Raw genomic sequence first — 15,874 nt, forward strand, 5'->3', positions numbered from 1 at the left:
TGGCTGCAGCACACCGAGTCCCCCGGGGTGCCACCCGTACCCACCAGCCGGGGCGGCAGCGGCAGCCAGGGCCCCGTCCCCGTGCCAGGTTGACCTTGGCACGGTTACCTCCCGGGAAAACTGAAGGGCCTTGTCTTCACCGTGTTTTCACTTCAGGATAACTCATGCTGCCTGCCCCGAGGAGGGGGGAGAAGGGATGGAGAGAAGAAAATGCAGCTGGTTTAGCAGTGAGGACAAGGAGGGAGACTGGGAGGTGCAGATATATATATATATATTTATTCCTGGCCAGAGTAATAACTGAAATCACCAGCACATGATCACCACCCGATGAAAAGCTTTGTGCCTGCTTCCCGAAACACGCTGCAGGCAGATGGGAGGCAACGGTGGCAATTTGCTGCTGCTCACCCCACACCCTGCTCGTGGTCCCCCAAGACGCCTTGAGCAGCTGTCCGTCCGTCTGTCCGTCCACCCACCCCCCCGCCACTGAGCAAGAGGGTGACGCCTTGGCTGTCACCAAAACCTTCCCGGCTCCAAGGTCCCTGCCAGCAACCACAGCGTCCTCGTGTCCAGCTCCTCCTGGTGAATTTTTTGCTTCTAGTTTAGAACTAAAACAAGGCTGAGACCAGCCAGGGTGCAAGGGGAGGTCATTGGGGGACATCAGCGGTAGAGACCGCGCAGCCAGGAGCATCCCCGCTTTGCCACGGGGATAGGCAGCTGCCAGCTGTGGCCAGAGGGCAGGAGTGTGGTGGAGATTTCCAGCCAGGGAGGGTGACGGGACCAACTTAGCATGAAGCCCAGGTTGTTCCCAGGATGCCCACCCCGCTGTGACCCACCTCGAGGCTGCATCCCAACTAGTGTCATCCCTGATACCTGCTGCTTTTGGGGCTGGGGACTTCCACTGTTGGGGCATCTCGCCCTTTGAGCCCCTGCTGAGGCTGGGTGCCTGCCCCTGCAGGACCAGCTGCACTTGCTGGCACAGCCTGGTGTGGGGTGGTTTCCCTCCTTGACCCTCCAAAATAGCTTTAGTTGTCACTGCTGGCTTTGCCCCCCTCCTCGGAAGTGGGGAGCACATCAGCTGATGGCTCTGGGGTGCCCTGGTGGCCACCTCGCTCCCCATGCACCTCCACTCAAAGCCAGCCCCAAGATCCAGCACCCCACTGCTCACCCATGCCAACCACAGCAGCACCCAGCTCTTCCCGGGTACCTTCCCATGGCTGGCTCTGCCAGAAGCCAGCGGGAAGAGGCAGCACCAGGCCAGACGGCGATTTCCAGAGGGTGTGTGCAAGGGCTTGAATAACCCCCAGTAAATCCCACGGCAGGTCCCCGCTGCAACCAAGAACAGCCCGTCCAGCACCTGTGCTCATACACTGGCACCCAAACATGGCATCTCAGCTGTTCTCTGGCTGGAGGGAGCTCCTACGCCTGCGGCACGACGGCACGGACACCCCCAGCCCTGTTCTGCACATGCCACTGGCATGCCATGCCAGGCAGCCCAGGGCGGCCGCGGTGCTCGCCCTGCCCCGTACGGGTCACGGCACGCTCGGCACAGGCACCTCGCCGCGGGCCGGCAGGTTTGAGAAGGAAAAACGGGGCAGCTGCTGCTCGGAGCACGCCAGCTCCACCGGTAAACAGATGACTTCAGTCTCCCAAGAGCTACTAAAGCCCGGCAGCACTCGCACTAACGTGGAAGAGAGGGAGGAAAATACAGAAAATCAAGAGGGAGAAGCGGCGGCGTATTCGTGCCAGGCTGCGAAGTGCACCCACGTCACGTTCTCCTCCTCCCAAACCCTCTCCTGGAGCAAGAGCAGGAGCCATCCTCTTCCTCCCCGCTCTGCTACTGAAGATCCAGGGGGGGGGAAAAAAAACGATGTCGCAGCCAGGCCAGCTGCACCAGGCTGTTTATCCAGCCACGCCGCAGCAAGGCTCCGTGTGCCCGGGGTGGGGAGAGGCTGGCAGGGCTGGCAGTGCCACGACAGAGCAGCTGCTCGCCGGGCAACAGGAGCAAACCACAACTTGCCCAGACTGGCACCAGGACTCCCGCATCCTGCCCGCGGCACAGGGAGGGGAACCGGGCTCTGACAGCCAGGGGAGCGATGCCGTTTGCAAACAGGGGTGCAAGCAAGGAGCAGCACTGCATCCCCGAAAGCCAGGTTGGCATTTGCCGCCGTGCGGCACTGGCGCTGCAAGGAGTCAAGGCACGCTGGAGGTGCCACTGCTGCCTGCCTTGGCGATGGCAGGACCCGGAGCTGTCAGAGCCCTGGGCCGGGGCCCGGGAGGATTGCAGTGCTGGAAGGTCTCCCATCACCAGCTGCTCACGGTGGAGGAAAGCCCGGCGCGGCTGGGAGCCTGCCACCACTGCCCAAGCTCTGGTGGCTCCTCCACTCTGCTCCCTACGCACTGGGAAGCTCCTGCCCCACCACCCTCCCAGATTTTCCCCTGCAAGGTCCCCCATAAGCCTCAAGACCTGGCAGTTCCCAAGGAGGGCAGTGCGTGCCCCCATCACACTGGAGGGCCATTTCCACGCCATCCCTTCAAGCCCAGGACACCAGCGTGCAGCACAGGCCTTCTGCTGCAGGGAGCAAAGGCAACATCTGGCCAGATGTTCTTCTCAGCAGCACGGGATCAGCAGGAGCTGTTTGGCCAATGACCCTTTCTGGGAAGCCAGGGAGTCCCTGCTCTGAGCCGCATGTGCCAAAGGTGCTGGTGGGGAGCACAGCCCGCCCACCCCCACCCCTTACCCCCCAAACCAGCATGGGCACAGCAGGCATCCATTGCAGCCAACGAGGTGCAAACAGGCTCCTGGAAAACCTGCTGTGCTCTGTGCCTACATGGTCCCCAAAAGCTGCTCAGGAGATGGAGACGACAGCAGGGGTGTTGGCACAGGACTGAGCCGGTGCACCAGGGGGGCAGAGGTCGGTGAAAAGCTGGCTTCTGCCATCACCGACGGGGTTGCAAAACCAGGCACCCACCCCGCTACCGCGGGAGGTTCCTCCTGGCCGGGAAGCAGCCAAAGAGCTTCCCGGGCTGCCCTCTGCGACCGCGCTTCCTGGACAGCCGGGAAAGGCCAAGTATCTGAACGAAACATCTGTCCGTCCGCAACAGCCAGAGCCGTCTGTCTGTCCGTCCCTCTACCCCATCTCCCGCCCCAGCCAGCGCTTGGCACGGGGCGCAGACGGGGAGGCTGCTGCAAGATGCTCCAGCGGTTGCGAAAGCATTTTCATCGCGGGGGGACGAGAGCGAAGCCGGTCGCTCTCCTCGGAGTTGGGGGAAGCGGTGGGGGATATTTTGGGGGGCGCAGGCAGGGTTTCCTGGGCAGCACACGTTTTAGGCCAGTGTTGTTGGCAGGTGCCCACAGAAGAGAGGCAATGCTCGGGCTGCCAGTCCTCTGCTGCTGCTTTTGGGAAAGGCAGAGAGAAGGCAAAGGGGGGGGGGGGGGGGCACGGATGAAAAATAAATATAGAGCAGCCAGCTGGTGAGCTGTGGAGTCAGCACAAGGTCTGGAGGACACGGTGGCTGGCAACGGCGCGAGAGCCCTGGTATTTTGGACAGCTGGTACGGCAAGGTCAGCCTGGCCAAAGCAAAAAGGCCCCTTCACTGTTCCCCCCTGCCATGGTTGAAGGACACGTGCCCCTGGCCAGAGACTCTCGGGGGGACAAGCCACCGGCCCATGGGGTGGCTTTGAAACAACTTAAGCATTGGGTGAGGATGAGGAGGGATGAGGGGTGCGGGTTTCCAGTCCGGCTGGGTACATACCAAACCCGCCCTGACCTCATCGGCAGGAAAAAGCAAGCGGCACATTTTCCTCGTGTTGTTTCTTTGTTTGCCATCTGGGAATACGATCCGGCGGGAGGCCGTGCCCCGAGACATGAAGTCATATCATGATTATATTGCCACCTCCACGCCGGGATTGAGAGCTCATCCGAAAACGCCAGACCTGGTCGGCGTCAGCCGCAGCTGGCACTACGGAGGAAGCTGAAGGGCAAGGCCAGCCTCGCTAAAAACATCTTTACATAGACACATGCTGCAAGCAAAACAGGTTTATCCCAACAAAGTTGACTTAAAATACCTCGGCCTGATTTTGCTCTGTATCTGCTACAATTAGTGATGGCAAAAACGAGAAGAAGAGCAGATATAAACACCAAAGCCAACCCAAAGCAAAAACATCAATGATGAGACCTGCTCTGCTCCTCCCATAGGTTTAAGGGACAGGCAGGAGCCCAATGCAGCCCGTGCCACCCATGTGGACCCACACATGAACCCTGGGCTGAGGACGCACGGACAAGCTTGGCAGAGAAAGTGCAATGACCCAGAACGCTGTTGATTGTTGGAAGGTTTTTGGTTTGCTCCAAAAACGAGTAAAAGATGCAAATGAGCCAGAGATCCCACAACCTGGGACCCTTCCTGCACAGGTTTCTTACTTCTCACGTGGCAGCACAGCCAAACATCCATATGCTCAGTGGGAATCCAACTCGGCATAATGCAGGAGGAAGGGTCAGGCATCTCCCTCCACCTCCTGGGTTTGCTTTTGCAGCATCCAGGAGTTTCTGCTGCTGCTCAGCATCACCGGGACGAGGTTTAGTCGAGAACACAAGAACTCTTTGATGTTCACCCAAAACCTGTTTCAGAAGCCAAAAAAGCAAATGCCCACCAACAGTCATAAGCTCGACGTAGCATTTTGGAAACGCAGCGTGACCTTTGGAGCTCATAACCTGAAAAAAGGGGCCAAATCCCCAGCTGAGCCAACACCACCGCTGCCAAGGAATTACCGCAGCGGACTCGGCCCCCTGAGCCCGACTGTGACCTGCCAGGCACAGCTCCACGCAACAAGATCCCAGTGACCCCCACAATGCAGGAATGGGGCATGGGGAACACCAACCCACGCTCAGAATCCGGCCTGAGGACAGGGCTGGGGGGGTGGCAGCAGGTTCTGGGTGCTCCCACAGAGCAGGACAGCACCAGCCGCAAATTTTGCACGGTACCCAAAGCAAACTTGGACAGCTTTGCTCCAGTTATGGTGGGATTTAAGAGCTTTCCAGAAGCCTGCGTTTCTGAATTCTTGAATTCAAATTCTTTGAAATTTTGAAATTCTGAAATTTGCAGAAAACTGCACGCAGGGGTAAAAAGAGAACAAAAAACAGAGTTCACTTTCACAGGTATGTAACTGCAACGAGAGCCGTGGCAGGTGAAGATGGGAAGAGTTGGAAAGGCAGGAAAAACTACCAGCTACCAGTGCTGGTAGAGAAAACGGATCAGAGGAGGCACAGAAAACCCCAGCCGGGTTGGACACACTGGCCGAGCTGGGGTGTTTCATGGCTTATTCAAAGCAATCAGCCCCAACACCAGCTCTGCTGGCAGCAGCTGCCCATCCTGCAGCACCCCGGGCAGCCGGCTCCTTCCAGCGGCAGTGGGACACGCAGGCAGTTTCTGCAGATCAGGAGGATTAGGTCATCATAGCTGGTGGCAGCAGCCACCCCAAACTCAGGAGCCCCACACCAATGGGTGCATAGATGTGCACAGGTCCCCCTTGCAAGGGAGAAAGAGGGTGCGTTTTCCCAGCACACATCTACACACCTTGGAGGACACCAAGGGTGACGAGCCAAGGGAAACCCATCATGGGGTACCTTACCAAAGCTCACCATTGCCATTTTTCCCTTGGTGGGAGAAGCCAAACCCACCCCAAACAAGCCAACAACAGCGGGGTTTCTGCAGCAGCCTCTCTGCCCACAAAGCTTACCTCCAGGAGACCCTCCTCCAGCAGGCAGGACCACAGGCACCTCCACAGAGCGTCATCTACCTCACTGCTCCCCAACACCAAACCAGCCACAGCCACCGCTCCACCCAAAATACCAGAGCCTCCACCCTCCTGACGAGCCTCAGATGTGGGGTTCCCTCGTTAGCACCTCCAAGCTGTTTCAGAGAGCACCTGAGCCCCATCCTGCTCCTCCTGCCCTGCTGAGAGAGGGAGACGTGGGGGTGTCTGGTGGCATTTCGTGCATTTACCCAGTACCTCCAGCTTGGAGCCATCTGGGTCAACCACCTGCAGTGACCCACCAGCTCCGTGCGCAGAGGGAGTCAATCCTGAGAGTGTTGAAAAGCAAGGGCATTCAGAAAACTGAAGTTGCAGAGCTGCAAAGAGGATTGGGGAGATGGTTTTAACCCCTCGGGCTCATTCCCTCCTGCTTGGTCCCATTTGAACGGGGACGTGGGTGTCACACTCATCCAGGGTGACGTCCAGCTGCAAGCGTGGCTGAGCGAGGGTACAGATAAATTCGCCAAGCCCCCTGCCCAAGCACTAAGCCACGTTTTAAATAACCTTGATGTCTGTGAGCTCTCAGCCTGATGGGAAGCATGTGGAGACAGGGAAGGAAAAGGCAAAAAGGACTTTCTGGCCAGCCGGAGTCACCAGCGGGACACGGCAAAGCGAAACAGTCCCTGGACGGGCCATGAGCTCCCCAGGCAGCTCTGCCTTTCCTCCTGCCACCCTGCCCCTTGCAGCAGCCCCTTAATTTGCTCATTAGCAAACCAGGGGAACAAGAGGGAGGAACTGAATAGCATCCCTTCCCCGGGACACCCTCTGTGCCCTCCTCCTCCTCCTCCTCCCCCTCTGCCTTTCATAGCCCCACACAAAAGCTTTTCAGAGGCAGGAGCCCAAGCAGGAGTTTGGGGCCAGGGCCAGCGGGATGAGGGCTGGCACGCCTGAGAAATGCTGGGCTCTGGGGGGGGGGCACCAACAAACCCTGCACCTCCGAGCACCCAACGCTGGCATCTGAGCTGGGACAAAGCTGATGTCAGTAATGTCCCCATGACGTGGCCTGGGGACATTAACGGGGCAGAGGCGTGAAACACCGGCTGGGGACACGCGGGTGCTGCTCCCCTCACCAGCTGCACCCACCCACAACGGCAGCACCCAGTGATGCTCCAGCATCATCCACCCTCAAGTTAGCACTGCGGGATGCTCGCCTGACTCCTGAGCCCTCCACGACCACCGGTCAGCACGGGCTGAATGCCACCAGACTACAGCACAGACAGACCATGGCATGGCCATGACCACATGGGCATCACAACCCAAAATCCAGCAAGTCTCCACCACCTCAGACCCCTCGGCACGTGGCAAGTCGTGTTGGCTGGAAGCAGATTCTCATGCAGGTGAGCCTGGAAATAAATTAACTGCATCCACAAATGACCTACAACGATGTCAGGACTGTCTGGTCAACGGAGCCCAGGGAAAACCACCCAAAAGCAACGGCTTCTGGAGGATTCTCATCACCAACCCAACCTCCCGCACCATGCTGGCACTCTCCGTGCCAGTGCCACATGTGCCAACCCTCCACTGCGTGCAGCTCCTGCCCAGTGGTTTTCCAAGGAGCATACTTCCAGCTCAGGAACCGGCACAGCTGAATGGAAAATCATATTTGTAACCAGCCAAGGAAGAGCGACCGGAGAGAAAAGGAGCGCTGTCTTGGAAAAGCTGGTTTACATTTCTAAAGCAAATGCCAGCGGTCCAGAGTGCCGCAGGGTTCTGGCGGAGCCGAAAGGCTTTGAAAGTGAACTCAGGGATTTAGGATGCTGGCATTTTACGGAGCCCAGCCTGGGGCCTGGTTTGCAGATACAGAGCAGCAGCTCTCCAGCACGCTCCCACCAGCTGGAGATGTGGGGGTAAAAGCAGTTATTTCCCCATCCCACCAGGAAGGCAAGCTTGCGACTGGTAAATCTTCGCTCTGCCACGCTGCTTTTGAGGCGATGCCCCCGGAGCACCCTGCGTCACCCTGGCAGGACGTGCAGAAAAGAGCAACCCATGAAACAAGGCGGCACCCGGGTGCTAACACCCACGGCACCCTTCAGGGCTGTGGGGCTCCATCGCGGCAGGGGATGCTGCCTGGGGGTCCCTTGCTGCAGGATAACCAGAGCAGCACTGGTGGGGGGCAAGGGGAAGGGCTGGGGCTTCTCCGAGGGGAAACCCTTTGATTAAGGCACCGTATAAAACCAGAGACAACTTGGGAAGTTTCCTCGGCAGCGGACACCACGCGGTCCTTCAAGCTTCCCAAGGATGCTGCCAGGGCAGGCAGGATGGACTGTCCCCCCTCCCCTCCAGCACCTCTGATCACCCTTGACGGCGTGCAGTACGGGATCAGGAGTTCCTCCGTGCTGGCTCGCCACCTCCCTCGCACAGGGCTGCGAACGAGCAGGTGCCAAGAACACAGACCCACGCTTCTGCATCAGGACAGGTCTTGGCTCTCCCCACCTCCTGGAAGGATTTTTATCCGTTCCTTTGCGGCTCGGCGGTTCCAAAAGTTCATTGCTAAAGGCACCCCATCCATTAGTGTTCACCCTCAGGGACCAGACCCAAAAGCAGAGCATCCATCTATGTCACTGCTCTACCTCCTCCTCCATGCCAGAAGTGGGGAATGCCAGGAGGGGAGGGATGGGGTTCGGGCCAACCACCTTACCTTGGAGAGGAGAACCGGGGGTGCCGCTGCCAGCAGCTCCGGCGGGGTCATGCTCTTGCCGGCCAGGACCACGGCACCACACTCAGCACAGGCGCCAATGGTCAGCTGCTTCCCGTCATCCACCAGCAAGCTGTTGGCCACGCGGAGGGTGTAGAGGAAGACAGGGAGCCTGGCCACTTGAACCGCTTTTAATCCAAGGCATCGCTTCTTCTCCTGCCGGCAGAAGAAGCAGACGAAGGTCTCCACTCTGTATTGCCGGGACCAGGCGCTGCTGGGGTGGTGGGAGTTCCTGCCCTCATGCTGCAGCCATTGTCCCAGCAGGTCGTGGTAGCAGAGGACGCAGGTGGCCACCAACCCGGTCGAGTCGGCCGGTCTGGCCCGTGGGGCAGGTGGGTAGACCGTCAGGAAGGGGAAAAATGGCTCCTTTTCCCCAAATCGCCCCGGCGGGTTGACGTTGAGCTGGAACTCTTTGCCGGCTCCCAGCTCGGCCCCGCAGATGTAGCAGATGGAGGTGGGACCGGGCTTGACGGCGGGGTGGCCAACCAGTCCGCCGGGGTCACCGGCAGAGAAGACTTGGTGGTACCTCCCCAGGAAGCTCTGCACCGAGGTGATGAGCTCCTCGTTGTGGCAGGCCCTGTACATGGCCCACAGGTCCTGCAAGACTCCGAAGCACTTGCGGCAGCTGCTCACCTCCCAGTGCTTGTTCAGCCCCTTGGCGCTGGGCGGGCAAGGCAGGAGGCTGAGGAAGGGGAAATGCATGGTGCTCTTCGCGTTGCCGTTGGTGATCTTGGCCGCCACCGGCCTCGCCTCCTTGCCGCACTCCTCCCCGCAGAGGTAGCAAGCCTCGGGTGCCAGTGGGACGCCCGTCCCATCCTCCTTCAGCCCTCGCCGGCCTTTGGCAGGCATGGCGCCGGCGTTGAGGGGCACCACGTAGAGCCGCTGCAGCACGGGCACGTTGGCCAGCTCGAAGCTCTGCCACTGCTGCATGAGCGAGGCGAAGCAGCAAGGACACACCAGGGTGCTGCCGGTGGGCGAGAGGGGCTGGGCGCCGGGCGGGGGGCTGTGCAGCCAGAGGAAGGGGAAGAAGGGTGCCGGCGAGGTCTTCTCCTGCTTCTGCACGTGGACGCGGTGTTGGGTGGTGGGTGACAAGGGGCTGCCGCAGATGTAGCAGGCGGTGCCCGATGCCCAAGCGGGCCGCTCGCTGCCTTCTTCCTCCTCCTCCTCCTCGCTGGTGATGTTGATCTCGCTGTCCTCCGAGGAGCAGCAGGGCGGCCCCCGCTTCCCTCCCGCCGCCGCCGCCGCCGGGGGGGTCCGCGCCGCGCCGCCCGCCCCTTCGGGCTCCGAGAGGGGCTCGGCGTCGGACAGCTCGGAGAGGTCGGAGCCGGCTGCCGGCCCTTCCTCCTCCTCCTCCTCCTCTTCCTCCTCCTCCTCCTGGCCGGTGGGGCGGCGCGGCGGCGCGCCGGGGTCCCAGCCCGTCGCCCCCCGCCGCAGCCCGGTTCCCCCCGCCGCCGCCGCCGCCTCGCACTGATGGGGCCGCTTGAGCCAGTACATGCGCTTCTCCACCGGCGTGCGGCTGCGCTCGAAGGAGTCCCACTGCTCGCCCAGGAAACAGCGGCAGACGGCGCAGACCAAGGCGCAGCCCTCCGCCGAGACGGCGCGGGCGCCGGGCGCCGGTTCCTGGTGCTGGAGGAAGGGAAAGAAGGGTCGGTGGTCGCGGGGGGGTCGCACTTGAAGCTTTAGTTCTTTGCCGCGGCTGATGCCGCCGCCGCAGATGAAGCAGCAGAGCGGAGGCGCCGGGGCTTGCGGAGCCCCGGGGCCACTCGCCGCCACCGCCGCTTCGCCGGCCGCCAGCGCGGCCATCAGCCGCTGCTTGCGGGAGAGCGGCGCCGCCGTCGCCGCCGCCGCCCCCGGCCCCGCCGCGCTCATCGCCGCCCCCGGCTCATCCCGCGGCTCCGCCGGACACGCAGGCTCGGGGGGCGGGTTTGCGGAGCGCTCCCCCCTCCACCACCTCGCCCGCCCCCCTCCCGCCGCCGCCCGCCTCCTCCCGCCGCGGAGAAAGCCACGAGAAAGGGGGGGGGGGGGGAGAAAAAAAGAAAAACACCAAAAAATATCCCCAAACGACAACAACAACAACAAAAAACGGAATAAAAGTTCGGTGCGAAAGTTTGGGTCCCGCTGGCGGCGCGGAGGAAGGGCGGCTGCCGGCCGCCTCCCGGCCCCGGCGCCCCCGGCCCGGCTCCTCCCCGGCCCCCCCCGCTGCGACCGGCCCGCGAAGGGGGGAGCCGGGGGGAGGAACGAGCCGCTACCGCCCCCCCTGCCCGCCTGCCCGCCGCCAGCCCGGCTCGGAGCTGCGGCAGCCGCCGCGGGGGGTGCAAAGGGACCCCCACGGGGCGGGGTGGGGGGGGGAGTATTTCCAAACCCACCCCACCGAGGGGGTTTATAAGCGGCCCGCACGCGTTGTTCCCTCCCCTTCCACCGCTGCCGCTGCACCCGCCGCCCCCTCCCTACTCCACGGCGTTTCGTGCCGCTCCCCCTCCCCAAAGCAGCGTGGAAAAGGCACCGTGTCCGGGTCCACGCGGGCAGGACGGCTCCCACGGCGCTTTACCGCAAGCACCGGCCGCGTCTCTGCCCTTTACAGCGCTGCCCACCAGCCATTAACTCAGTGTCCCGACCAACGCTCAGCCCCGGTAATTTATTTCACATTTTTAAAAAGTCCTGCTGCTGTTCCAGTTCAATACCAGATTCTATTTCCCGCTCGGTCCTAAAATGCTGCATCGCTTTGCCACTCGCTGGTAAATAGCTGATGTGTTCCCAGCCGGAGTTGGCGGCGTTTCAGCGACGCATGCAATAATCCCAGTATATCCTTACCTGCCTTGCAGCCCGTGATAAGATTTAATGCTTGTAAAGCACTTTGCTGTCCTTGGACAATAAGCACCGCGGAAGTGCAAACTGTACCGAGGTCCAGCCACAATTAAACCTGACTTATTAACCACCCGAGCATCTAGTCAGCATACCCACCGGCTTGGCACAGCTCTCCCGATAAAAAAAAAATATATATATCAGCAGCTGTAAGGATATTTTTCAAGCAGTGATTTTCGGAGGAAGCCTGCTCCCGGCAGGTACTGTTGAGTTTGAGTTCATGGCAAGTCACTGCAACATCTCTGGTGCTGTCCTTGCAAAGCCCTGAGCCTGTCCTGCTGAAGGAGGGTGCTGGGCAGGATCAAACCCAAGGGTGGCAGTTCCAATAGGGTGCAGGGACAGAGGGACAGGCAGGACCGCGGGCTGAACGCCCAAACCGTGCGCCAGGGCACCGGGCTGATGGGGAGAACCATCATCCTCGCTCCTCATCACCCCTGATGTGAGCATGGTCCTCGCCCTCGGGGCACCCCGGCTTCGTCCCTCTTGGGCTGACCAGCCCTCGATGTCATCTCCCATCCAGACCGCGGGTGACAGCGTCCGGCGCTCCCCGGCAACTGGCCGTGAGATCAAACAGATTGTGTGACATCAGCTGGAGCGCGGGCCGGGGGCAGGAGGGCTCTTCAGGGACCCGGATCCAGTTTCCACGCAGATGGCTCCGGCAATAAAGAAGCAAGGGCGGGGGGGTGGGAGGCGACACACAAAGCGGGGAACACGATACCTTGGGAGAACTGGCTCTCCGGGGCTGTTTTCAGGGGTTTCCAGAAGACAGTAGGGCCTCGTTATATTTTATTTATTTATAGACCTGATGTGGCCGCTGCCCTATGCACCGAGGGCGCTGGGAGCGCCGCGTGCGTCGGGGTGGACATGACTCAGATGTTCTCCGAAGGTGCACGTGGTCTCTCGGTGTCACCCCTTTTCCTGGATGGGATGGGGTCCCCGACCCTGGGCAGCAGCACCGCGTAGGGGAATGCTTCACCCCATCCGTGCATCCTTTTGCCGCAGCTGCTGCCTCTGGGTTTTCCCTGTGGAGCGGGGTCTGGGGCTGCCCCCGATGGCACAGCCGGAGCTCCCCGGAGAGACGTGGCCGCCGGCTCAGCCCACCCTTCAAGCCGACAGATGCTCTCCCGCCTGCGCTGCAGATGGGCGAGAAAACAACACGCTGCATTCAAGGACCGGAGCTCAGCAGGGCCAGACCCCCCTTCCCTACCCTGCCCCAAAACACCAACCCTCCATGCCCCTCTCTAGAGCCGCCGCGAGCCCCCGGCTCCCCCCCGGGACGCAGCCTGCTTCGGAGCAGCTTCCCGGGCCTTGGCTGCGTACGGACAGAGCAGCTCATTTATCATCCTGTGCCGCCCCGGCCCTGCGGTTGCTGTTTGCAACAGAGAAGCTGGGAGGGAGAGAAAATTTCTCAAGTCGGGCCTCGGCAAGAACTGAAAACATATGCCGTGGCGGCAAACGCGTCCCCGGGGGCGCGCAGGGATCGAGGCGAGCCTAGCACAGGATTTTCCACCGCGGCTCCCGCCGGCGCGCGGCCCTCCTGCCGCAGCCGGCGTTGGAAAGCGATCCGAAGGCTGGGGATGGTGACAGCCAGGTCCGCTCCTCCAAGCCTGGTGGGGTGGGGATGCAACGCGGACGGAGCAGGACGTGGTGCAGGATGCACTCCAGGTTCAGGAGGCAAAACATCCTCACTGTGCCCATCTCGGACCTCGCCACCGGCTCGCAGCGCGGAATCGTCCCCTGGCACAAAGGCGAGCCCCAGGGCTCGCAGGGGCCAGACAGCCGCGACGTGACCATGTTGCGTCAGGACTCGGCGTCGGTTGTGCAAGGTGCTGTACAAACAGCCCCGAGCGGCCTCGTGGTGCGGTGCTCCCCGGGCTTGCATCGGGAGAGGGCTCGGCATGGATACACCAGCAGCCTGCCTGGTGCTGGGGCCATCCTCATCCCTATTCCCATCCCTGCAGCCCCTCAGGCACCGCAGGACAGTGCCCACCAGCACCCACTTTGCAGCACGCCAGCAAGGTGCCACTGGCACCCTCACCAATGGGCACATGCTGCAATTCCCCCCCTCTCCATCCCCATCCCCAGGACCAGGAGGTTAATATGGAAATTACCAACTGCTTATTCCTTCCAGCTGTTGCTGTGAGTCATCAAGTGCCTTAAAGAGCATTTCAAACAACACAGTGCCTTCGAGACAGCGTGACTGTTCCCCCAGCCACCCCCTCCGGATAATCCTCCGCGGGGTCTGGTGTTTGAAAAAGGGAATATTTCTCCAAGGAGGCAATTCCCAGCCGTGAGCTGCTGGGGAGGCGGAACAGCCGCTGCCTCGCCGCGGCGCCCGACCAGGCTCCCACCTCCACCCGTGGGCTCCCGGCGTCCTGCCAGGAAGCAAAGCCAGGCAGGGCAGGGCACCGTGGCAGGCAGCCCAGCCTCGCTGTCATCCTTCTCCAAAATCCAATGGGGCAGGCACGGGTGATGATCCTCGCTATGCCACCTGGGGAAACTGAGGCACAGGGCAGCCAGCCCGAGCACTGCAGTGTCACCTGCCTGGGGTGAAGCTGGCAGGACACAGCCACGGGTCATTGGGGCACTGGCCTGGCATTCGATGACTTTGAACTCTGTGCTCAACAGCTGTATTTTTCTCTGCAAGCTTATTTTTTTCTTTCTTTTTTTTAAAAGAAGCTCATCTCTGCACTCGGTGCTGCTTTTTCAGATGGAAAAGATAGGGCTGGTTCATGGAAATAGTCAGGATATATCCTTTATCTGCTGCTTTAACTTTTTTTTTGAATTTTTTTACTTTCATAACTGTTTTTTTTTTTTCCTATTCCTTTTGCTGGAAAAACCCAGCCAGGTTTTCTCCTGCTTGTAAACTATTTCCCCCCGTCCTTCTCATGGCCATGCAGGTGAGTCAAGGATGCTCTCGGCTGAGAGAGCAGGAACATCTGCCTCTATGCAGCTCGGAGCCTGCAATAAAATAAAAAGACGACCCAAAAAAAACCTGCTGTGGAGTGAGCGGAGGGGAAAGGAGGGGGCAGCTGTCCTGTGCCAAAACCACAGCTGTGGACCAGAGCACGGGGTCTGCAGTGAAGGGGGGTGCAGGGTGGTCCATGCTTGGGATGGAGGGATGCTGCTGGGACATCCCTGCGAGGCAGGATGGAGGAAGGTGACTCTCAGGAGAGGTGGGGGCCACTGACAGCCACCGCAGCCCTTCCGGGGACACGCTACGGCGGAGCCGGAGCCGCATTGCTCCGCCAAGCGTTTTCGGAGATGCTGCGGCAAAGAAATCGCTGCTGCTGCGACAGCCAGAGGACAAAGCCACGGCAGGGACTTTTTCAGTGCCTGGCCCAGTGGTCACCGGTGGCTCGGTCCCAGCAGGAGCCCAGGGGCCAGCCTGGAGGTGCACAGGAGCGTGCACACACGTGTGGGAGCACGCCGACAGACGTGGAAGCGAAGCGATGACCCAGCGCCCTCGGAGGCTCCGAGTCCCCGCGTGGGCACCCGGCAGCGTTAACCTCGTACCGCTCCTCCCGGCTCACCCCGCCACTGATTCACCCCGTGGCACCGTGCCCTGCGAGGCAGGAGGGAGCCACGTCCCCTGCAAGGCACAAGGGCCAGGTTGCTTTTTATTTTTTTTTTTAATTTTAAGAGGTGTTTTTTGGTTGTTTTTTTTTGTTATTTTTTTCCTTTCCAGAGCGAGCTGCTCTGCAAATGCCAAGTGCTGATGCCAAAGGGCCATGTCAACAAAGAAGAATGAGCGTGGCTGTTAGAGGCTGCTATTAAAAAAGGGTGGAGAGGAGAGAGAGAAGGGCGGGGAGAAAAGTAGGAAGAAAAGGTTTGTCAGTGCAAACAGTGACAGTTTTTTGCACAGCCGTAAAAATTCGGGAGCTGCACGAAACCATCCCAGCGACTTGGCATATCCCTCTCCGTGGGCAGCACAAGGTGTTTCCCAAGCTCCAAGTGTTTTCCCAGCCCACTCCGCTCCTGCTTGGCCACCGAGCCCTGACTGTGCGTGGCATCAGCTCCCGGGCATGCGGTGGGGCGGGTTGAGGTCCTGGCACGTGAGTGCCAGGAGCTATTTCAAGGCAAGCCCTGGCCGCTGCCGAGTGGGACGGGAGGGAAGGAGCCTCTCACATGATGCTGAAGATGCAACGGGAAGACACGGTCTCTGGTTTCAGCTTTCTATTCCCAGCCCGTTATTCACCAGTCGAAGATGCCATCTGCCCCACCGGGCAGCTGCCGGGAGCCGGGGCTGGATCTGCGGCTGGTGGAGCTCCAAAAAAGCTCAAGGGAATTAGGTGCCCTCATCTCCCTTGGAAGCAGGCGGAGATTACGGTTACCACCCAGCCAAAATTCCCACTTGGAGTTGCCTCTCCCCCTGCCACTGATATCTGGTACCTGGAATGCCAAACTCAAGCAGATGTGGCAGTGCCTGGGATGCCCAAGCAGCACCACATGGAAAAAGGCAACAGGAGCTGTATAAATCCGGAAGGAGAGATAAACAAAGGCTGAAT

At 60.6% G+C, this 15,874-nt stretch overlaps 1 protein-coding gene across 1 annotated transcript in view; it reads right to left on the bottom strand.

Annotated features, from left to right (window-relative positions):
- Positions 1 to 10,373, bottom strand: part of GSE1 (Gse1 coiled-coil protein) — a 102,114-nt gene extending 91,741 nt beyond the window's left edge. Inside the window, exon 1 of the mRNA XM_086620809.1 lies at positions 8,448 to 10,373. Coding sequence (XP_086476935.1) covers positions 8,448 to 10,373 — 1,926 coding nt within the window. The remainder of the gene's footprint in view (positions 1 to 8,447) is intronic.
- Between the last annotated feature and the right edge of the window lie 5,501 nt (positions 10,374 to 15,874).

This window comes from Tauraco erythrolophus, chromosome 15 (assembly GCF_009769465.1).
Source record: "Tauraco erythrolophus isolate bTauEry1 chromosome 15, bTauEry1.pri, whole genome shotgun sequence".
NCBI lineage: Eukaryota > Metazoa > Chordata > Aves > Musophagiformes > Musophagidae > Tauraco > Tauraco erythrolophus.